Source organism: Balaenoptera borealis (assembly GCF_965194805.1).
Source record: "Balaenoptera borealis genome assembly, chromosome: 13".
Lineage (NCBI taxonomy): Eukaryota > Metazoa > Chordata > Mammalia > Artiodactyla > Balaenopteridae > Balaenoptera > Balaenoptera borealis.
In genome coordinates this window covers 78,975,069-78,999,341 of record NC_138870.1, presented here as the reverse complement: position 1 = coordinate 78,999,341, position 24,273 = coordinate 78,975,069, and the positions used below count along the sequence as shown (strand labels likewise).

At 41.5% G+C, this 24,273-nt stretch overlaps 1 protein-coding gene and 2 long non-coding RNA genes across 6 annotated transcripts in view; 2 read left to right on the top strand and 1 right to left on the bottom strand.

The window, feature by feature from the left end:
• LOC309609246 overlaps positions 1 to 24,273 on the top strand; it is a 388,908-nt gene that overhangs the window by 151,390 nt on the left and 213,245 nt on the right. The gene's annotated exons all lie outside the window — the stretch shown is intronic.
• Positions 11,764 to 24,273, top strand: part of EEA1 (early endosome antigen 1) — a 130,119-nt gene continuing 117,609 nt past the window's right edge. Inside the window, exon 1 of one of the 3 annotated variants that reach the window (XM_082350421.1) lies at positions 11,764 to 16,288. In XM_082350421.1, the coding sequence (XP_082206547.1) occupies positions 16,265 to 16,288 (24 nt within the window). In that variant the 5' untranslated portion in view covers positions 11,764 to 16,264. The remainder of the gene's footprint in view (positions 16,289 to 24,273) is intronic. The other 2 variants (XM_082350419.1, XM_082350420.1) reach the window with 2 other exon arrangements.
• Positions 14,826 to 20,923, bottom strand: LOC309609240. 2 transcript variants are annotated; one of them, XR_014233326.1, is made up of 3 exons: positions 17,016 to 20,923; positions 16,814 to 16,937; positions 14,826 to 16,655 (listed from the first exon to the last, which is right to left on the bottom strand). It is a non-coding gene; the product is annotated as an uncharacterized lncRNA (long non-coding RNA). The 2 variants fall into 2 exon arrangements; XR_014233327.1 differs by lacking the exon at positions 17,016 to 20,923 and having other exon boundaries at positions 16,814 to 17,008.

Sequence of the window (24,273 nt, the reverse complement as noted above, 5' to 3'; positions counted from 1 at the left end):
GGAAATGCAAATCAATACCACAATTAGCTATCACCTCATGTCTGTTAAAATGGCTATTATCAAAAAGACAAGAAATAGCAAGTGTTGGTGAGAATGTGGAGAAAAGGGAATACTCCTGCATTGTTGGTGGGAATATAAGTTGGTGCAGCCACTATGGACTTCTCTCAAAAAATTGAGAACTGTTGACTTAAAAAATGCACAATGTAAAAGCTGTGGGTCAAGTTTATTCAGTGTCTTACTGAGGACTATAACCCCAGAGACAGACTCTCAGATAGCACTGAGAAACTGTTCCAAAGAGGTGAGGGGGGAGGTCAGTATATATGTTATTTTGGCAAAGGGGGTACATGCCACCAAGCATATATCTTGGTAGGAGGTTGCCAATAGTCAGGAGGAACAAACATCTTAGTTTATGGTTGTAGTGCTTTTCTAAGTATGGGAAGATGAAAGAATCCAGGTTTATAAAAAGTCCAGGTTTATTTTCTCCTGAAAATATCTATTTGAAGGCCTGTTCTGCCAGTTTTCCCAGAGCACAGAGTTCCTCATTCCTGATCTCCATCCTGAACTCCTTTCAGGGTGTGTTAAAGGTAAGCTGCTGCAGTGGCTAATGATTCAATGCTTGTAGAACTGAATGGCAAGCGACATTCTTTAGTTGGTAGAACTACCACATGATCTAGCAATTCCATTTCTGGGTATGTATCAAAAGAATATGAAAACACTAATTAGAAAAGATACATTTCAGTATTATTTATAATAGCCAAAATATGGAAGCAACCTAAGTGCCCATCAGTGGATGAATGGATAAAGAAGAAGTTTTATTTATATATATATATATATATATATATATATATATATATATATATATATATATATACAATGGAATATTATTCAGCTACTAAAAAAAGATGAAATCTTGCCATTTGCAACAGCATGGATGGACCTTGAAGGCATTAAGGTGAAGTAAGTCAGATGGAGAAAGACAAATACCATGTGATTTCACTCATATGTAAAATATAAAAACAAACAAGCAAAACAAAACAAAATGAAAACAAACAGATACAGAGAATAGATTGGTAGTTACTAGAGGGGAAGTGGGGTTGGGTGAGGAATGGGTAAAGAAGGTCAATTGTATGGGCAGATAATACTAGATTTTGGGTTCTAAGAATGCTGTAGTGTATATGGAAGTTGAATTATAATGTTGTACACATGAAATTTATATAGTCATCCCTCTGTATCCATGGGGGATTGGTTCTAGGAGCCCCCATGGATACACACATGCTCGAGTTCCTTATACAAAATGGCATAGTACAATGAATACAGCTGGCCCTCCGTTAACTGTGGGTTTTGCATCCTCAGATTCAACCAACAGTGGATGGAAATTTTGGTTCGTGGTTGGTGGAATCTGCAGATGCGAAGCCTGAGAATAGGGAGGGTTGACCGTATATTTATAGAAAAAAAATCTGCATATAAATGGACCCTCACAGTTCAAACCCATGTTCAAGTTTCAACTGTGTAATGTTTAAACCAGAGTTACCTAAAAAAAAAAGAAAGAAAGAAAGATTACATTCCTGGGGAAGATTAAAACTGCAGGTTGGTATTAAATCTAGGTTTAGTATTTAGCTTTAGCACAAGTGACACCATTTTGGGCTTATAGTTTTTCTTTTTAACATATGCTATCTCAGAATTTTTCTTCAGTATATAAAATGATTTAAAGATGATTTTTGTCACTTATTTTTCATCATAAGACTAAATTATTTATTATTAGCTTTAAATTTCATCCTAAGGTCTTCCAATTCAATTGTGACATATGTAGTAGTTTCTTGAGTGAACTGTAGGGGAGGAAAAATAATTTTGCCTCTACCCTTCTGAGTTATGGGCTGGGACACTCTGTAATAAAAGGCAGATTAGCAAGAGAAAAACAAATAGAATTGTATTAACATGTATACCTCATGTACACATGGGAGATACCCAGGGAAAAATGAATAACACCCTAGGTGGCCTATGCTACCAGCTGAAAGATCATCTTCAGCTAAAGACAAAAGAAAGCTCTGTGAATCTGTGTCTGTGTCTCTGTTGGTGGGAGGAGGCCAATTATAGGAGGTTGCCAGGAAAAGACTGGTAATGAAGGGTAAAATTTCTTATGCACATTTAAGTTGGTGCCTTCTCCATTATAAGATTCTCTTGTAATTAGTCATTCAGTTTGTTAATATGGTGTATCACATCGATCGATTTGTGGTTATTGAACCATCCTTGCATCTCCGGGCTAAATCCCACTTGATCATGGTGTATGATCCTTTCAATGTATTGTTGAATTCGGTTTGTTAATATTTTATTGAGGATTTTTGCATCTATGTTCATATCAGTGATATTGGCCTGCAATTTTCTCTTTTTGTGATATCTTTGTCTGGTTTTGTTGTCAGGGTGATGTTGGTCTCATAGAAGAATATGGTAGTGTGGCAAATTTAAGTTTTGCCTTTTGGAACCTTCTGGAGTTTCTTTTTTCAAATATTTTCAATCCATGGTTGGTTGAGTCTGCAGATGTGGAACCCATGAATACAGAGGGCCAGTTGAATATTTATTCAGCCGAACCTCAAATGCCAAGCCAACTCCAGGTCTTCTCACCCAAACAAGTTTGACTATATGTCCCTAGCCTATCAGATATTTTTCATTTGTCTCTTCCTTGTTCTTTATTCTTTATCCTATAAAAATGTCTTGCTTTCTACCTCATTTTACAGTTCTCCAAAAGGAGACTATGAATGTCATGAAGTATTAAAATTTGTTGTATCACCTGAATTGTCTTCTTTTTTTTTTTAAACAGAGTTGCCTACCCTCTTCCTTTCTGCCCAAAAGCAGGGTATACATTTATCCCCTCTGCTGTACGAAGAAGAAGAGAGCTATCCTTATCGCTTGTTCAAAGATAAACTGAGGTATATTAAAAATGATAAGGTTTATTTGAGCAAAAATTGATTTGAATTGGGCAATACCCTACTGGAAGTAGTTAGAAACACTCCACAAACAGGAGCCAGGGGAAAGACTTTCTATAGAGAAGAGGCAGAAGCAAAGCAAGGAAATTATTTGATTAGCTATAGCTTAAGCAGTTGCATTAATTGAGAAAGCCTAGTGGGCTGTTTGTGACAGGTTGTCCTTAGGTTTTGATTTCTTAACCTTGAGGCATTTCAGGCTTAGGTTTTGGTTTGCTTATGTAGGCTGCTAAGGTATTGCCATTAATTTATAACACTGGAGATGGAGAACTGGCACTGAGGTGAGTCTGCATAAACAAAACTTACTAAAATAACACTTATCCTCCATTCCTTCTACCCATATATTTTCTTGTCACTTTCCCACAATTTATCTGCCCTAGAAGCCCAAACTCCCTTTCCTTCGTCTAGTTACTTCTCTACAGTATATCACCATTTGTTAAAATGATATATAAGCCCCTGAGTCTAACCACTTCTTTGGATTTTTCACTTCTTTTTTTTTGTGAAGTTATCATGCACATGTAAATATCAATAAAACTTGTATGCCTTTTCTCCTGTTAATCTGTCTTTTGTTAGTTTAATTTGTATCTCCCCAGGTACTTGAGCTAAGAGGGTAGAGGAAAAGATTTTCTTTCCCTACAAGGTAAAAGGGAGAAGAAGGAGACTGTATTTTCCAAAGATTGTTCTTTAATTTTCTTCCCAGATTAATTTGTTTGCTTGTTTGTCAACTAAGTATCCATTTTATATATTAACCAAAATCTGTCAAGTAAAATATATTTTTGGATCCCATTTTTAGCGAACTAACCTGTAACAAGCATGGTTCCTAAAACACTTTTAAAAAGTGTACCATGTGTTATTTTTTATGTAATCTTGCAATGCTGACATCAAGTACACTATTGTAATATCATTTACAAGTGATAACATGAATGAGATGATTGCCCTGAGTTATTAGGTAGATTTTTTCCTCCCTTAGCAAAGAAAACATTTTTCTTAATACAGATAGATATAGAGGAGAGAGAGAGGGAGAGAGAGGAGAGAGAAAGAGAGTCTCTTCCACCTAGAATATTTTTTACACAATAATAATTTAACTATAAATAATAATTATATTAAGTAAAGTACTTTATCATCTCCCATTCCTCACTCATGCTACCTGTGGTGGCAAGACATTTTCACATTAGTATTTTACGATGGACCATTCATTTGAGCCCTGACCATAATATTCTGCTTTAGATTTTCAGACTATTCTAAGCAGTCTATGGGCTTAAGCAACATACTGTTTGAATTAGATGGCCTCTGGAATCTTCTGTCACCGAGTTTCTGTCAAGTCATAAGGGGAGATGGAAGTGCAGTGGGTCTAAATTCTATACCACTCATCATTCTAATTATGCTGCCTAGGGAGGCCAGCTGGCTAGCTGTCAAGAGACCTCAGGAAGTTTATTTACATTGGTAAATTCACTGTGGTACAAGCTCTGAATCTTTGCTTTGCAGGCTCAAAACTTGAATTTTTGTCAGCACATTGAAAGTAAAATCTTCTCTTGGCAAACTCATTTTATTCAAGCTTACAGAGACTGAAATGTCATTTTATTAATTTACAATGGGCAATAAAACAGTCGTGTGGACTGTTCTGCTTGCCTCAACAGGATAAGTGCATTTACTCTTTAAAGACAAAACTACCTGGGAAGCCAATTATAATTGAAAATTTGAGGGGTCTGTATTCAGAACAAGAGGAGGTAGTTGAATGATGGACCTCAGGGACAGGCTTTTCATGTAGCCTAGAGTGTTTTGAGTCTGTGATGTTCCCTTCTCACCCTTAATAGGGTTGAGTACAAAATGGAGGTACACATAGGCCATGTAGCTTAGTTTGGGGTGGGGTGAGATTTTGGGGTGAGTAGGAACTGGACAGACAAAAGGAGGGTGAACAGAGGGAACATTCCAGGCAAGTGGAATAGTATATGTCATGGCCTAGAAGTCAGGGAGAGACTGTGATGAGCCAGAAAACTGCAGTAGTTCAGCATGCCTGAAGCATACAGTGCAAAGAAAATAATGTCAAGTGATAAGCGGGGAGGGGTAGCCGGAGCAAAAGCATGGAAGGTCTTGCAAATCACAGTAAGGAGTTTGGGTTTTTGTCCCCAAAGTGATGGGGATGAGTGAGGAATTTTAAGCAGGGGTGTAATGAAGATAGGGTTTGTGCTTTAGTAAGATCACTCTGGCTGCAGGGTAGAAAATGAATAAGATGGATGCAAGACCAAGATCAGAGATGAGTTACTTCTAGGTCAGAAAGGAGTGACTTGAAAATTGGGGCAATGTGAGACGGAATTTACAGGTCTGGGTGATTAATTAAATATGGGCAGAAATAAAAAGAGAATGGACAAAGATGGCAGATTTCTAGCTTGGGCGTGGTGGTGCCAGCAGTGGTATAGGAACCCAAGAGGTCATAGGGAAGTGAGTGAAGGGCAGAAGAGGCCCATGATGAGTCACTTTAGAGTTCAGACATTTTGAATTGTGCTTGAGGATTCTGGGGGATATCGAAATGGGTTTGTTCAGTAGGCTGTTAAATATTTGGGTTTCACATGTAGACGAGAGAGCCAGACTGCAGATTTTAGAATCAACAGCAAATAAATAACATGTAATAGAAACCCTAAGAGTGTCTGGTAACCCAATGAGAGTGTATGGGAGGTGGATAATAATGGTCCTATAGCTGTAAACCTTGGTGCAATCCACCTTGTTTAGCCAAATTACTAAGATCAGCAACTAATAATACCAGTCACTCTTCTGTATACATTCTGGCAATGTCCTTTCAAAGTTGAGTAGTTCTAGTACATGACTGGGAGCTTAAAGTTTAAGTTCATGACATGATTTTCCAAAGTAGGCAACTTCTTGGAAGGCATACTGAGCTAACAATCACATAATAAAGCATTCCACTTGTATTTGTTAAATAGCTTTGTGCTAGCCTCAGAAGTCACACAGTGACTATTCATTTGAAGCAAATCGCTAAGTCCAGCCTACCTTCAAAGGAAGGCAAATTAAACTCTGCCTTTTGGTGGGAGGAGTGTCAAAGAATTTGCAGATATGTTTTAAAATCGTCAGGGGAAAAAGAGGCTACATTTACGTGTTTTGGAAGGTTTAGTCAGTAAGTTTACTACCAACGACTGGTCTGAAATTTACATTTTCCTTTCTCCCTCCCTCCTTCCATCCCTTCCTCCCTTCCTTCCTTCCTATCTTTCAAAACTCATTTACAGATATTGACTACACACTGTGTCACAATCAATAAACTCTGAATTCAATGCTATATTGCTCATTGAAAAAAAATTTCTTAAAAAAAAGCAACACAAATTTGGGAATTCCCTGGCAGTCCAGTGGTTAGGACTCGGAGCTTCCACTGCAGGGGGCATGTGTTCGATCCCTGGTCGGGGAACTAAGGTCCCCATGCCACATGTTGCATCCTAAACAAACAGAAAAACAAACAAACAAAAAACACAAATTTGTCACCTTACAGTTCTGGAGGTCAGAAGGCTGCAATCAGTTTCACTGAGCTTAAGTCAACGTATCTTCAATGGCTGGTTCCTTCTGGAGACTCAAGGGGAGAACGTTTCTAGCTCCTGGAGGCTGCCTGCATTCCTTGGCTCAGGACCTCTTCCCTGCATCATTCCAACTTCTTGCTTCTATTGTCACGCCTTCCACTTCCTCCTCTGTGTTCAATCTCTATCTCCTTTTTTAAAAAAATTGTGATAAAATATACATAACATAAAATTTATCATTTTAATCACTTTTAAGTGTATCCTTCAGTAGCATTAAGTAGATTCACATTGTTGTGGAACTATTCTCCACTATCCATTTCCAGAACTTTGTAGTAGGAAAGAGTTTTAAAAACCTGACCATTATTTTTGTATTTCCCTTCAGTGGAGTGCATGGAAGGAATCACAGCTTTGTAGGCATGGATAAATTCCAAACTTCTGATCCTCAGCAAACTCACCTATGATATTTAACATAGAGCTATAGACAGCAGATATGACATGTCTAGCATCGGGCAGGCTCTTTGCTCTTCATAGCTTAGATCTAGTATATATGAACATACAGAATCTAGTTTATTTTCCAACATTTCTCCAAAGGGAGGATAGCTTGACTCCTATTTAACACAAGGTCTTAACTGCTCTACCTCTTGAGGCTGAAACTGATCCACTCACTACAGTAAGTCCCCTGTATACAAACGAGTTTCATTCCAAGAGCGCATTTGTAAGTCCAGCTTGTTCATAAGACCAGCAAAGTTAGCCTAGGTACCCAGCTAACAAAATCAGCTATATAGTAATGTACTGTAATAGGTTTATAATACTTTTCACACAAATAATACATAAAAACCAAACAAGCACAAAAAATAAAACATTTTTAATCTTACAGTACAGTGCCTTGAAAAGTACAGTCGTACAGTACAACAGCTGGCGCTTCTTACACAGCAGTTACATCACTGCTGCTTTTACGCTTGCTTCTGGACATCCTGGGCTTGAAATAAAGATACTGTGCTACTGTACTCTATACAGTACTGTACAGTAAAGTACACAAAAGCACAACCACTTGTAGAGGATGCACGCATGTGACAATGTACTCCAGACACATGAACTAACATGTAATTGGACATGTGAACGCACGTTTGCATCTTTGAAAGTTTGCAACTTGAAGGTTCGTATGTAGGGGACTTAGTACATCCACAAGCTCCCTTGCCTTTTGGCTCCTCATTGAGTTGGGCCAGTGGAAAGCACAAGCAGGAAATCCAGAAGTTGGGAAGAGAATGAAGACGGGACATATAGTCCCTTGGTATCCTCTCTTTCACATCTAAGTGTTTTGTAAATACTCCCTACTGAAGGTCACAGCTTCTGTCCTGCAGCTTCTCTCATAGATCTCTCTGGATTCTGGTTAACTGTTCTCTCTTCTTGCCCCTTCGGGCACTGGTCCAACTAGATATATGGTAACTCCTGCTGCTGCTAACCTAGGTGTGCCTCACCATTTCTTACTGGTTTTCTTAACTTTTGACCATACCTATTTCAGTTGTCCCCTCCTCTAAAATATTTTCAATTATACTTTTGCTTTTGGGCCCCAGAGTGATACTTTACTTTTTTTTGGAAACAAATCTCACTCAGAGCCCCATTATGTAAAACAGGTAAACGTGAAGCTGCATCAGCTGATGCAAGGGTGAATAATGTAGGGCCTCAATTGCTTGCTTCTCCCCATCTACTGAGGTGGCCTCTGAGGGACCACTTAGGTCTTGGAGGGACATACTTAGAAAAACACTGGACTGAGCAAATCCAAGGAAATGCTAGCCCTGACCAACACTCAGATGACATCTCTCTACCCAACTCATTAAATCACTTCACCTGACTTCACAAACACACTTTAGAAACATGTGAGAACAGGACTTCAGGTGTTAGTTGCATTTCTACAATTCGCCTACACCACCACCTTTTGTAGTAGTCCATGTGTTTTTTTCCATTTAGTTAGCTGTGCAGGTAGGGGGTCCACAGGTTGGTCTCAGTTAGAAGACTGATAGGAATGATGATTTGGATTTGATTTAACATCAATTTCATTTTGATTTACTACTGAATTTTTTTTTTCAAATAGGCAAAATAAAGAATCTTCACAAGTTCAAAAAGATGAGTTAACCTAGCTCCCCACTGTTTTCCTAGTTCCCCAAATGTGTGGTTTTAGGAAACCCAAGCAGAATGAGGAGTCTTCCAGGTCAGAAAGTCCCAACCATGAACTTTCTGTGTATGACTGGAGGAGTCACATTGGCACTCAAGATTTCACACTGTTATCATAGATGGGATTTTTTTTTCCCTTTTCTTTCTTCCTTCCTTTCTTTCTTTCTTTTAAAAACAGTTTTTTAATTGAAGTATAGTTGATTTACAATGTTGTATTAATTTCAGCTGTACAGCAAAGTGACTCCGTTATACATATATATACATTCTTTTTTTTATACTCTTTTCCATTATGGTTTATCATAGGATACTGAATATAGTTCTCTGTGCTATACAGTAGAACATTAGGACCTTGTTGTTTATCCATTCCATATATATATATAACAGCTTACATCTGCTAACCCCAATCTCCCACTCCATCCCTCCCACAACCCCCTCCCCCTTGACAACCACAAGTCTGTTCTCTATTTCTGTTTCTGTTTCATAGATAGGTTCCTTTGTGTCATATTTTAGATTCCACATATAAGTGATATCATATGGTATTTGTCTTTCTTTTTTTTTTTTGCCGTGCCACACGGCATGTGTAATCTTAGTTCCGCAACCAGGGATCCAACCTGTGCCCCTGCAGTGGAACCACTGGACCGCCAGGGAGTCCTGGTATTTGTCTTTCTCTTTCTGATTTACTTCATTTAGTTTGATAATCTCTAGTTGCATCCATGTTGCTACAAATGGCATTATTTCATTCTTTTTTATGGCTGAGTAGTATTCCATTGTATATATGTACCACATCTTCTTTATCCGTTCATCTGTCGATGGACATTTATGTTGTTTCCATGTCTTGGCTATTGTGAGTAGTGCTGCTATGAACATAGGGGTGCATGTATCTTTCTGGATTGGAGTTTTGTCTGGATATATGCCCAGGAGTGGGATTGTTGGATCATATGGTAATTCTATTTTTAGTTTTCTGAGGAGCCTCCATACTGTTTTTCCTAGTGGCTCTACCAACTTATATTAGATGGGAATTTTTGTTGTGCTACCTCTACATGATTCCATGGACTATTTTGTACTCTACCAACTCAACATGTGGTTTGAATGCAATAGGCTTAGCCAGGGCCATATATATATGTGTATATATATGTGTGTGTGTGTGTGTGTGTGTGTGTGTGTGTGTGTATTCATATACATATACATATATATATGTACATATATATGATTTTTAATAGCTCTTAAAACATAATTATTATTTTGGATCTTCCTTAAACCTGCTTCCAAAGAAACTCAATGGAGACCTGATACTTTTCTTGGAGTTACTCAAGTCAACTTGGAGAAAATCAGTAGGGACTTCTGGAGAATTCATGTATCTCCCCACTCCTTTGAAGTTCTCGTCTTTGCCTCCCTCCTCATCCTTCCTTCACGGGCTGAAAGAAGCACAAATTGATACTAGATTTCAGTTAGTTGGTTCAATGATGTTAACATAATTTGTCAAAAGTGAACAATTCAGTTAAGTTGAGAAAAATAAAAACTAATTGCTGCCAAATAGCTGGTTAGTAGTCCTGTGTGTATTCCTTAGAACCCCTAAACTATCTTTGCTTTACGTATACAGAGCCATCAGCTGCACTTTGCTTGTTGTGTTGTGATTTTTCATAGATTTGCTTCTAACTGGAAATGAATTATTTGGTGGTCACACATGAAATTAAGAAGGAGAAAAATGTTCAAATTTACAAAAGGTGGAGAATAAGTTGTTTCTCATAAATACTGGGAAAATTTTGAAGAGTCAAGAAACATACACACATATATATTATATCAAAAGAAAAAAGACTGCTGAGTAGGATCAAAAGATGTTGGATCACTCTCAAGATTGTTGGATATGGACTATATCTTCACAAGTAGGAAGATCTTAGTTTGAGGAACCCTGTAAGGCAACTGTTACAGGAATGATTATATACCCTTCTGTCTTAGTTCAGGCTGCTATAACAAAATTCCACAGACTGGGTGGCAGAAATTTGTTGCTCATAGTCCTGGAGGCTGGAAGTCCAAGACCAGGGTGCCAGCATGGTTGGGTGAGGGGCCTTGTCTGGGTCACAGACCTCTTGTATCCTCACATAGAGGAACTAGAGAGTTCTTTATGGTTTCTTTTATAAGAACACTAATCCCATTCTTGAGAGCTCCACCCTCATGACCTAATCACCTCCTAAAGGCACCACCTACTAATACTGTCAGCTTTGGGGGTTAGGATTTCAACATATGAATTTTAGGTGGGCACAAACATCTAAGCCATAGTACCTTCCTTCCTTTCTTCATTCATTCATCAATAAATATTTATTGCTAACCATGGGTTGAGCATTGTTTTAATTATTGGGGACACACCAGTGAACAAGAGACAAGACCCTTATATTCTTGTTGTGGGGGACCTGAATAGAGAAACAAGAAAAGTCAGAAATGATAGTTTTCTCTGCTATGCAGAGAATTAGAATGGGTGATGTGATAGATTGGAGACTGCTTTAGCACTTTAGATGAGGTGATCCCTGAAGCTATCTCTGAGGAGATGACTTTTAAAGTGCAGTATGAATGCCAAGAAATTAATCACAAGATCTCAGGGAAAGGCATTTCCTAAATAGGAACTGTTTGGTGCAAAGTCAGGAATAAGCTTTGTGCAGCTGAGGAGTAAAAGTTCAAGGAGGGACTTCCCTGGTGGCACAGTGGTTGAGAATCTGCCTGCCAATGCAGGGGACACGGGTTCGAGCCCTGGTCCGGGAAGATCCCACATGCTGCAGAGCAACTAAGCCTGTGCGCCACAACTACCGAGCCTGCACTCTAGAGCCCGCGAGCCACAACTACTGAGCCCATGAGCCACAACTACTGAAGCCTGCGCACCTAGAGCTCGTGCTCCACAACAAGAGAAGCCACCACAGTGAGAACCTGCGCACCACAATGAAGACCACAATCAGAGAAAGCCTGTGCACAGCAACGAAGACCCAACGCAGCCAAATATAAATTAAAAAAAAAAAAAGTTCAAGGAGGCTGGGGCATAGTAAGCTAAGTGTTTATAAGTGGAAGGCAGAGAAGCAGGCAGGGCCAGATCGACAGGTTGTGTGAGCCAGGATAAGGTATTTGAATTTTATTGTGTTTGTGATGGGGAGCTACAATCAAGAAAGGCAGTGACATTCTTTAATTTGCATTTTAAAAAGTTGTTTCTGGCTGCTGTGTAGTGAATGGGCTATAGGGAAGCCAAAGTAAAAGCAGAGAGACCAACCAGGAAACTATTCCAATAGTCTGGACAGGAGATGAAGGTGCTGTGGGCTGAGGTGATAATGGAAAGAAGTGGCAGATTTGGGGTATGTTTTGGAGGTAAACATGTCAGGATTTTCTGATGGATTGGATGGAGGGAGGGGATGTGATGAGATAAAGAGAGAAACCAAAGATAACCTCAAGATTTCTGGTTTGATCCAACTTAGTAGCTGGGGGTAGGACATACTGAGACAGGAGAACTGGTGAAGAAGCAATTCTGAAGATAAAAATGAAACAGTTTTGTTTGGCTCATATTAAGTTTGAGATGCTCATTAGATGCTCATTCATCGAAGAAGAAATATGAAGTAGATGGTTTGTCATACAAGTCTGGAAACCTGGGCAGGTTCAGCACTGGAGATAGAGACTTGGGCAGACAAGTGAATTTACAGCCAGGAGACTGGTTGAGATCACTTCTAGGCCATGTGCCATAGACGAAAGGAGGGGCCTAGAACAGAGTGGGGGGCTCTCTAACGTTAAGATATGCGGTAGAGAAGTCTTCAAACAAGTTTTAGAAGGAATGGTCATTTAGGAGAAAAACCAGAAAGTATACTGTCAAGGAAGTCAAGAGAATAAAATAATTCAAGGAGTGGGGCTTCCCTGGTGGCGCAGTGGTTAAGAATCTGCCTGCCAATGCAGGGGACACGGGTTCGAGCCCTGGTCCGGGATGGTCCCTCATACCGCGGAGCAACTAAGCCCTTGTGCCACAACTACTGAGCCTGCGCTCTATAGCCCACGTGCCACAACTAGTGAGCCCGCGTGCCACAACTACTGAAGCCCGCATGCCTAGAGCCCGTGTTCTGCAACAAGAGAAGCCACTGCAATGAGAAGCCCACGCACCGCAACGAAGAGTAGCCCCTGCTCGCCGCAACTAGAGAAAGCCCACGCAGCAATGAAGCCCCAACACAGCCAAAAATAAAAGTAAAAAAAAAAAAAAATTCAAGGAGAGAGTGGTCTATTGTTCTCAGTGTGAACAAGAGTCAAATAAAGTAAAAAAAAAATAAACTCATTACTGGATTAGGCAACATGTACGTCATTAGTAATCTTAATATGAGCAGTCTCATTGGAGTAGATGAGAAGGAGACTTGATTGGAGTGGGTTAGGAAGAAAATGCAAGGTAAGACAGTGAAAGAACTATAGGTGTGAAAGCCACTTTGGGGATCTAGCGAAAGAAGACAGGTGGAAAATATAACAGGACTGTTGCTGGACTGTGTTGAGTGCCTGAGATCTGTGGCTGTTAATGTAAAATGAGCCCAGCAGCTCCAGCTGTATACATGTATCTCTAGTGATATTCAGCAGCTCCTGTACAGCACAGAGGAGCTGGGTAGTCAGGTTTGGGTTCTGCTAGACAAAAACAATGGAGGAAGAGAGAGCTGAAGTTAAGCATATTTGCAAAGGGTGGCGGTGCTATAAAGTTGGATCATAGCTTTAAGCTGGGTTTTGACGGAAATGAGGATGCTAGGGAAATGGCCCATAGTAAGAACGTAAGAAGGGCCAATGGACTGGAGGTCTTGACGAAGTCAAAGAATTGATGGAATATTGATGTAAAAGAGTTAAATGGATAGGAATTAACAGCCAGATGGGTAAATGGGAATGTTTTGTGTGGGAAGCTGCTACATTAGTGAAGGATGTTCTTACATGATTATGTCTCACCCACTGCTTATTTTTTTTGGAGTTTTCAGTTCCCTAGTATATTATTCCAATGATGGAGTTATCATAAGCTGCAGGGGAGCACACAGATTTTTGAATAACTCATCTAGCTAAGCAGTAGATGAGAGTCTATTATATTAGTCAAAAAATTCCACTGGAGAATTCCAGTGGAGAAGGCTTTAGCATGTGACATTAATAAGCAGCTTTAAACTAATTTTTGAAAAATAAAAAATAGAAATAAATGTCACTTTAAAGGGAAAAAACTGCTTCCTTTCTCTACTTACAACACTTACGACACCAAATGTGTGGAGTTTTTTTCCATACCAAGCAATTCTCCAATTCCCTGCACACGGAGTCCTACAATTTAATTCAGTTCTGGCACTAACAACCCAGAGTTAGCACAGACCCCACAGACTAAAGGTTTAGTCCCACCAAGAATGCCCCCTACTTCAGATACCAGTTGAAACTTCCAGATTGTCACCTGTACTTTGGGCCAACTGGCTATAAATTGGGTGTTCCCACAACACTCTCCCCAGCTTTGATAATTTGCTATACTGGCTCACAGAACTCACAGAAATACTTTACTTACTATTACCGGTTTATTACAAAGGCTACAACTCAGGAACAGCCAAATGGAGGAGATGCATAGGGCAAGGTATGGGGGGAGGGGTGCAAAGCTTCCTTATTCTCTCCAGACACTTCCTCCTCCCAGCATCTTGATGTTCCTCAATCTGGAAGCTCTCCAAACCTCGTTATTTAGGGTTTTTATGGAGGTTCCATTACATAGACATGATTGATTATATCACTGGCCAATGGGGATTAAGTCTTGAAGTTCCTCTTGGCTTCAGGAGGTGGGCCGGAAAATTCCAACCTTCTAATCATGACTCAGCCCCCACCCTAAAGCTATCTAGGGACACCCAACCACTCAGTAGATCAAGCATTACAACAAAAGATGCTCTTATCACTCTATCACTCAGGGGCAGAGACCAAATCTATTCAATATATTTATTATGTCACAGTTTTATCACTCTGCTTCAGTGAAAATATTTCCCATACTGTCTGAAAATAAAGTACCTGTGTCTGGAAAGGTGGAAAAGTGTGTGCTTTGCTATGTTTGCCTGGAAGTACTTAAGTGCACTATCATCAATAGTGATTAATAATGTATGAGTTGTAGGCACGACTGTTTTGCTGCACTATAGACACAGACACACATTAAAAAACAGATATGTTTTGGATGGAAACAACATATTACATCATATAATGCTTTATTTACATTTTACAAAACACTTTTACATTAAGTAATTTGAAAATAAGATTTGCTGCATTTTTTTCAGAAGATCTGTGGGTATTTTCTAATAAGCGCTCCATTCATTGCTTGGTAGACTTCAGATCCCCACCCTCCCCTCCCACCCCCAGCAAGGTTAGTTGCGTTATTCTCCTCCTCTCCTTTCCTACTTAAACATTATTAAAGGCTTCTCTTTCCCCCTCCTCAAGGTAAAGTCGAACCTCTTGGCTCGTGAGTACTGGCAGAATGGTAGGATTCCGCAGCTGTATTTTTGAGTTTAAATAATAACATCGTGCCTGGAAGTCAGGTCCAAGTCCACTTCCAAGTCCACGTCCTTGTTTTGGCACACTGTTTATCTGTGACCTCATTATTTTTTCTTAATCTATGAAACAGACGCATTAAGGTCGATTCACTTCATACATCTATTGTCAGAAGAGGATTTAAAATTCCCTAGGAGAATGGGCCAAGCGTGGGCTTTAGATGGTGCAACATGTTAGCGACATCAGTCCATTATTGTTGCTATAGTCCAAAGATGACAACCCCAAACTTCTCTTACCAACTCAAATTCCAGTTTCTTCCTACCCTTTCTTCCGATTCTTTACTTTCCCTTTGGCTGATATTAGAAGCAGGAAGGGAGTACGGAAAGGCGCCAGGGGTTGGACCAGGGGAGAAAAAAAGCCCATCAGACCGGTTAATCGTGTCTGCGATTCTCTCCTTTGCTTCCAAGCGCTTCCAGCAGAAATGAGGATCCAGTTCAGGAACGGCCAAGGCCGGGGTCACAGTGACAAATTTTACAGAGTAATCTGAGGTGCCGTCCCAGGTACCCGCCCAGAGACCCCTTCTTGCGTCGCAGTCAGGGACCCCCTCCAGGTTCCCCTAGAGGGTACGTTGTCTGCGCGCGGGCGCGTCCTCTGACAGAGTGCGGCCGTGCGTTCGGCGCCCGCGTTGTCCCCCAGCCCGCCGGAAGGAGCGGCGGCGCCAGCGTCCTGCCGCCTGTCCGTCACGCAACCGCCCACGCCGCCGCCGCTTCCGATTGGCCGCAGGCGCGGGCCAGGCCCCTTCCAACCCCGCCTCCCGCAGATGGACAGGCCGAGAGGGCGGGGCGGTGGCGGGCGGGTCCGCCTAGCTGTCAGTTACGGGGGCGGCCCGGCAGGCTGGCGGGCGGGCGCTCGCTGGCTACCTCTTCGCTCGCTCGCGCGCGCTCCCTCTCGCCGTCTGTGGGGAAGTCGGGGCAGCCCGAGTGGCCGCCGCTACAGCCTCGCCCCGACCTCCTCCCAGTCCTTTCCCGGCTCAGTCCCTCCCTCTCGCGTACCCCCGAGTACTGAGTGGCCCCGCGGAAGGTTCGGAGAGTCACCGGGGCGGCGCCGGGTGGTGTTTAAGCCATGTTAAGGAGGATTTTGCAGAGGGTAAGAGAGTGAAACCGTCTTTCAGGAGCACGTGAGCGGGAGAGCCGGAGCCCAGGGCCGCGGAAGCTGCCGCCTCGCTGAGTAGCCAAGGCGGCGGCGGCGTGGCCGCCCCCTCTTCAGCGCCGGCCCCCTCCTTCTTTAGGCCCCGCAGCCCAGGCGGCGATTAGGCCTCGGTCGTCTGCTCTGGGGGCGGGCCGCGGGGGGGGGGCAGGGGGCGGGCGGGGCGGTGGCGGGGCAGCAGGCCGGGGCGGGGCCGGGTCCCCCGCGGCCCCCGGCGCACAGGCCCGGGCCCCGCACCCGCGCGGGCTGTCAGTGCGAGCGGGCGGCCGGGCGGGAGGGTGTGGCGCCGGCGCGTTCCTTCCAGATTCTGGAATGGCAGTGAAAATGGAGAGTTAGTGCCCGCGGGTCCGGCCGGCCAGCCGCCCGCCAGGCTGAAGCACGCCGGGTGGGAGACCTCGGGAGGCTAGCTCGGCTCTTCCCCCAGCGCCCCGCCCGGCGTGGCCCGCAACTTTACCCGACACGCACCTGCCTCACGCGGATTCTTAATCTCATCTGGGCAGCACTGCAGGGTAATGTGGTGAAACCAGGCCTAACGTTGGCCCAGTCGCTGTACCGACACTTAACTGGCTAAAGTCCGCTGCGAAGGAAGCTATTACTCACTGTTGGCAACTCCCCTACCCCACACGCCCCCCATTTAAAAATGCGTTTTCCCCTCCCAGCCCAGTACCTTTTTTTGAGCCATGCAAGTATAGATCCGTTGTCAGCTTGATCCAACGGTACACTCCTTTACTTTCTGCCAGTGCTCTCTCTATGTCAAATCTGGAAAAGCCTGAAGATACAAGGATTAGAGCATTGGAAAGCTGTAGGTGTTTTGTTTAGGAATCTGTTCCTAGAATAACAAAATCTTTTCTGTAGGAGTCACTGTTACTCAACTTTTTGTTTTGGTTAGCTTTTTTTTTTTTTTTTTCTTAATTTCTTTTTGAGACCGATGGGGTGCAACAAAATGTAAATGACTGAAAAGTTGGTGCCAAACCCATTAGTTGGTTACTGAGGGAGTAGGATAACTAGTTCCAAGGGCAAAAGGAGTTAGTGAACTCGTAGCATTCAGTCAAGGAATGTACCAAAGAGAGTTGAGTCATCCACTATGTAGAAAGGGAGTGTCCTTGCTCCTGCATAGCTTTGGGAAATGTTCAAGTCATGTGGAACTTGGTCATATATCAGGGGTAGAAATAGTTAACTTCTGTATCTTCCACCCTGTATTGACATTTGATGATTTTTTGCAATGTTTTGTCGGAGTTTTTTGAAATCTTGATAAGCGCTGATTTTGGCAGTAGCGAGGGCATGCCCTTTACACTGGTCATCAGTTCCTGTGTTCAACATTAAAGACACCTGTGCGTGATTTACTTCCACTACTTAGAGATTTTTTCTCTCGTCAGACCTGAAGGGACTGATTACCTCATGCCTCAGATTGTGTTTCCCTCACATAATTCCACAGCTGAAAATTAGTTCGCCTGTGGTTTGCTTTATAGTTTATAAATAAAGTGTTTACTGACTTGAGTAGCTTCTAGTAGTTGTAGATTAGTTTTCAGAAATATGAACTGCTTTCCAGTACTCTCGGTTTAATGTTGTTAAGCGTTACGATTATATAAAGATCATTTTGAGTGTTGGTGCATACACATCGATGGCTACAGAAGTTTCAGCTGAAACCACAAAATTGGAATTTATTCTGGTTATTGCTGAGATATGATAAGGAATCATCACACTTGAATAAGCCAGTTGACAACTGAGTTTTTTAACCATGGCATTATTGGTATTTGTGACTGGATAGTTCTTGGTTGTTGGGGGCTGTCCTTTGCACTGTAGGATATTGAGCAGCATCCCTGGCTTCTACCCACTAGATGCAGTAGCACTCCCAAATCCCCTCCCCCCTGTTGTGACAACCAAAAATATCTGAAGACTTTGCCAAATGTCACCTAGGGGCAAAATTGCCCTGGTTGAGACCACTGTCTTAAATTTATATACTCTTTTATAGGAAAGTTTGAATTGTTTCTCATCGTTAACCACTTAACTTTCTTTTTTTCAGTGTCCTTATATTGAGTGTCAGTAAATGCAAAGCATCTGCTAGGTGCTGGGAACCAGTTAAATAAGATATGGGCCCGCCTTTTAGGACTCACAGCTGGTTGGGGAAGTGGACATTTAAAAGTAATGGCAGTTCTTTGTAATAGAAGAATGAATAGTGCCTGGGGGCCACTTTGTGGGAGGGTTTTGGGGCAATCAGGAAAAGCTTCTGGGAGGAGGGCATATTTGCAGCTCAGAAGAGTGGAGGGCAGGTTGGGCTGAGGGAACCGCAAATGCCTAGACAAGAAGTCACAAAATGGGGCAAGTAATATTAAGGGGAATGTGAACATTTAAGTTTAGGGAGTGAAAAGATATGCAGGGATTGGTGGGAGGTGAGGCTGCAGAGGTAGCTCAGACCAGATCAGGAGAGGACCTAGAGTCACCTGGGAGGAGTTCGGCTCTCATAGATGGGTCACTGTTAATGCTCAGCATTTAATAGGGGCATTTGGATAAAGCCTTAAAGAAATCTTGTAATTTGTATTACTAGTATGAGCTCCACAGGTGCTATTTACTAACAAGTATAACTTGAATCTTTAAATTATGTAACATGGCAACCATTTTATTTTACCCCACCCTGATAATCTTATTTCTCAGCAGAGGTCATAAGATATAAGATTAAAACTAAGGTTGCTGATTTAGAGATTTGTTTGAAATGGTCTTCATGCTTTGAAATTAAGTCGCATACCTTTAGCATTCTGTTTTCACATGACCTTTTCATTTTAACTGTTGTAATTTTCTTCTGAATAGCGTCCTTTATTTTTTATATTTTTAAAATAAATTTATTTATTTATCTATTTTTGGCTGCGTTGGGTCTTCGTTGCTGTGCTTGGGCTTCCTCTCTAGTCGCTGCGAGCAGGGGCTACTCTTCGTTGTGGTGCGCGGGCTTCTCATTGCGGTGGCTTCTTTGTTGCAGAGCACGGGCTCTAGTTGCTCGGGCTTCAGTAGTTGTGGCACACGGGCTTAGTTGCTCCGCAGCATGTGGGGTCTTCCTGGACCAGGGCTTGAACCTCTGTCCCCTGCATTGGCAGGCGGATTCTTAACCACTGTGCCACCAGGGAAGTCCCTGAATAGTGTCCTTTAAGTAGCATTTTTGAAAGAAGAAACAGACAATGTGCTTATAATCAATTGTAACTCAGCATCTTTGAACATCACCGATAAGGTCCTAGGGTACTTTATAGAAAATTTAGTTTCTGGTTCTTTTTCTTTTTTCCATTAGCTACTAAAAGGTGTTTCTTTGAGGCTTGTAAGAATCTGAAAAAAAAAAAATTGGGATAGCTCCAATATGTATGTCTTGATTATTGTGCTTAATAGGCTTTGAAGAGAAATGTGGATTTAAAGTGCTTCATGGCTGGAAAGACATCAGCATTTAGTACTTTAGGCAGTTTATAAACTTCTTTGCTATTTCTTTCTTAAGGATCTTATTGTGATTTAACAGTAAGTTAAATCACAATAAGATCCTTAAGTGTATTAGATTTCCTTTTATTGGTATATATCAATAATATTGCTAAAGAAAAAAATGGGTTTAATTCTAGAATTGTGGAAATAGAAGGCTTCTTTTATGGGTAATGAGTCTCTCTGATTTTAAAAATGAGGAAGTAGGAAGTGAGAGATTGAGTGATTTATCTAAGGCAACACAGTAGATGTCAAAGCTGAGACTAGAGCCAAGTTTTCCCAACTCAATCCATTTCCTTTTTTTAGCACCTTGTTGCCCTTTCCTCCAACCACTCAACTCATATGGTTAGCACTATGCCAGTCATTGTGGAAGATACGGGAAAAATACAAGATCTGACCTCTCTCTCAGGGAACTTATATGATTAAGTGCCAAAGTAAATTATATAGACAGTGAAGGCTGTAGTAGTACAGAGGAGGACCAATCAGAATGAACCTGTTAGAGTGAAGCGTCTCCTTGGAGAAAATGGGCAAGAGATGGGGTTGTTTTTTTTTTGGTTTGTGACTCTTTTTTTTTTTTTTTAATTTTTTAAAAAAATTATTTATTTATTTATGGCTGTGTTTGGTCTTCGTTTCTGTGCGAGGGCTTTCTCTAGTTGTGGCAGGCGGGGGCCACTCTTCATCGCGGTGCGCGGGCCTCTCACTGTCGCGGCCTCTCTTGTTGCCGAGCACAGGCTCCAGACGCGCAGGCTCAGTAGTCGTGGCTCACAGGCCCAGTTGCTCCGCGGCACGTGGGATCTTCCCAGACCAGGGCTCGAACCCGTGTCCCCTGCATTGGCAGGCAGATTCGTAACCACTGCATCACCAGGGAAGTCCCCAGAATGTTCTTCATGTACCTGCTGGTTCTTAAATGCCTTTAATTAAAAATAATCAATATGCCAAAGTGACATATTTTGGGGTGTCGTTCTGGTTTCCTTTAGGCACATAGTAGGAGTTAATATTTTTTGAACAAGTAAAGGAATGTTTTAGGAAGATTAATTTGTCAGTGTTGCATGAGATGTATAAAACCATAAGAGAATATAGGCGGAGATCAGATGAGATTGATTTTAATATTTTTGGCACTAAGTAATTATGATTTGCATTATGATGATGGCAACATGAGCAGAAAAAAAGAAGTGATGAATAGGGAAGCCTTTTGGACATATCTACTTCTCAAACATCTATTATGGGTCTACTATATGCTGAAGCTGCATTGATGAGTAAAATAGACATGAACCCCTGTGGAGCTGAGTATCCAGGGGAGGACAGAGGAACTGTTCAAGGAATCACATAAGTATATGGTCACATCCTTGGGTGAATGTTAGGAAGGAAAGCACAGGGAGCCCCAAGAGTGTACAGCAAGAGGGCCCTGATCTAAACTAAGATGTTAGGGAAGGCGTCCCAGATTATTTACACATTTAAGTTTGATGAAATTATTACTCATTTATTGAAGCGAATTTTAAGAAGTGGAATTTTTTCTTACTGTGTAGATTTATTTTTAGTGTGTTAAGAATAAAAAAGAGATTAAGATATAAAAGAACCAAGGCTAGAACTGTTTCCTTATACTGGTGTCTTTTGCTTGAGCTAAAGAGATAGTATTGAGTTAGCCAAAAAGTGCCTTCGGATTTTAAGTAAAAATAAAAGACACGTTTTTCATTTTCACCAAGAAATTTATTGAATAACGTATTCACCCTTTTGTTCCACTACTTTCTGCCATTTTTCAGGCAACTTCATAATTCCATCTTCCCAAAACTTTTTATCTTTTTGAGCAAAGAACTGTTCCAGGTGCCTTTTACGGTCTTCCAGGGAATTGAAATTTTTTCCATTAAGAGAATTTTGTAAAGACCTAAATGGAAATCCGAAGGTGCAATGTCTGGTGAACACGGTGGATGAATCAGAACTTCCCAGCCAAGCTGTAACAGTTTTTGCCTGGTCATGAAAGAAACATGTGGTCTTGTGTTATCCTGATGGAAGATTATGCGTTTTCTGTTGACTAATTCTGGACGCTTTTTGTCGAGTGCTGCTTTCAGTTGGTCTAATTAGGAGCAGTACTTGTTGGAATTAATTTTTTGGTTTTCTGGAAGGAGCTCATAATAGAGGACTCCCTTCCAATCCCACCATATACACAACATCACCTTCTTGGGATGAAGACTGGCCTTTGGTGTGGCTGGTGGTGTTTCATTTCTCTTCCCCACGATCTCTTCCGTTGCACATTATTTTACGGTATCCACTTTTAATCGCCCATCACAATTTGTTTTAAAAAACGGAAAGTTTTCATTACGTTTAAGTAGAGAATGGCTTGTGGAAATATGGTCAAGAAGGTTTTTTCCCCTTAATTTATGTGAACCCAAACATCAAAGCGATTAACATAACCAAGCTGGTGCAAATGATTTTCAACGCTTGGTTTGGATATTTTGAGTATGTCTTTTGAGTATGTCGGCCATCTCCCGCATGGTATAACGTTGATTGTTCTCAGTTAATGTCTCTATTTGATCGCTATCAAATCGCTTCAACTGGTGTACCTGACCCTGAGCATCGTCCAGTGAGAAATCTCCAGCACAAAACTTTGCAAACCACTTTTGACATGTTCAGTCACAGTACCTTCTCCATACACTGCACAAATCTTTCTTTTTGCATTTCGGTTGCGTTTTTACCTTTCTTGAAATAATAAAGCATGATATGCCGAAATGTTGCTTTTTTTTCTTCCATCTTCAACATTAAAGTGGCTACACAAAAATTCACTGATTTTGATAAGTTTTTTTTTAACGCACGCTGATATGATGGCTGTCACATACAGTCTAACAAAATTGTTTTTTTTTTTTTTTAAGAATTTCACTTATTTATTTATTTATTTATTTATTTATTTTTGGCTGTGTTGGGTCTTCGTTTCTGTGCGAGGGCTTTCTCTAGTTGCGGCAAGCGGGGGCCACTCTTCATTGCGGTGCGCGGGCCTCTCACTATCGCAGCCTCTCTTGTTGTGGGGCACAGGCTCCAGACGCGCAGGCTCAGTAATTGTGGCTCACGGGCCTAGTTGCTCCGTGGCATGTGAGATCTTCCCAGACCAGGGCTCGAACCCGTGTCCCCTGCATTGGCAGGCAGATTCTCAACCACTGCGCCACCAGGGAAGCCCACAAAATTGTTTTGAATGAAGTTAAAGATGACTAAGTGCCACTAGAGCCATCTTACGGAAAAAACCGAATGAACCTTTTGGCCAACCCAATATAATTATTGGTAAAAAAACCTGAACTCTGAAAAAAACAACAAACAAAAAAGAACCTGAACTCTGGAGCCAGACTGCCTGGGGTGGCATCTGCACCCTATTTACTAGCTGGGTAGCTTTGGGCAAGTAACTTGACTTCTCTGTGGCTCATTAAAATAGTCATAATAATAGTACCCTTCTCATAGAGTTGTTGTGAGGATTAAATGAATTAATACATGTGAAGGTTTTACAACTGTATCTGGCACACAGTAAACTCTATAAATGTTATTTGCTGCTAATGTTGGTTTTTTGTTATTACATACTCCAGATTTCTTCAAGGAATGCTTTTCTTATCACTCCCTTGTTATCTTTTTTTTTTTTTAACTTCGTGTGTGTGTGTGTGTGTGTGTGTGTGTGTGTGTGTGTGTAGAAAGTCATTTGTCATACTGTTGAACATTTATTCTGTGCTCATTACGGTGCTGGGCTGGCAGAGATTTAATGGGGGAGACAGATACTTAAATAATTACAAAGCAGTGTGATGTGGCAATAGATATACAGAGGAAGAATGTGAGCACAAAAGAAAAAGTAACTAATTCTGTGGTGAAAGGAGGAGGGAGGGAGACGGAATGGAGATGGTTAAAGGCCTTACTGAAGCTGGAGAGACTCGGGCAAGGAGCAACAAGGGAGAGAAGGCATTTGTACAGACAGTGACCAGGCAAATGCAAAAACCTGAAGCAGCCTAGCACAGCATAGGGGAATTGTGAATATTTCGCATGTGGATGGGGATAGTTATGAGATGAGACTGGAAAGGATTTTGGACTTTATACAGTAGACAATATGGAGCCATGGAAAGTTTTTAAATAATCAAATTTGTAATAAGGAAAACCCTCCAAAAATATTTTCCCCTTATGATCCTTATAAAAAGTGTATCAGGTGAATCAGTCTTCTGTCTAAAATCTGTTGGTGACAACTCAGTGCCCATAGGAGATGTCCAGACTCTTTACTTTGGCATGCAAGGCCGATACTGCTCTGGTTCCTTGGGAAAAAAGATTCCATTTCAGGCTCATCTCCACGTACCTCTGTACATTCACTGACCTTGCCATCTTCACTAACTGTGTTTCGCACAACTTCCCCTGATCTCTCATCCCTTCACATCTCTGTAGAAGCTCTTTATTCTGCTGTGAGTGCCCTACCATTACTTGTCCACACTGCTCAGTTTAGGGGATACTAGGAGTTAGTT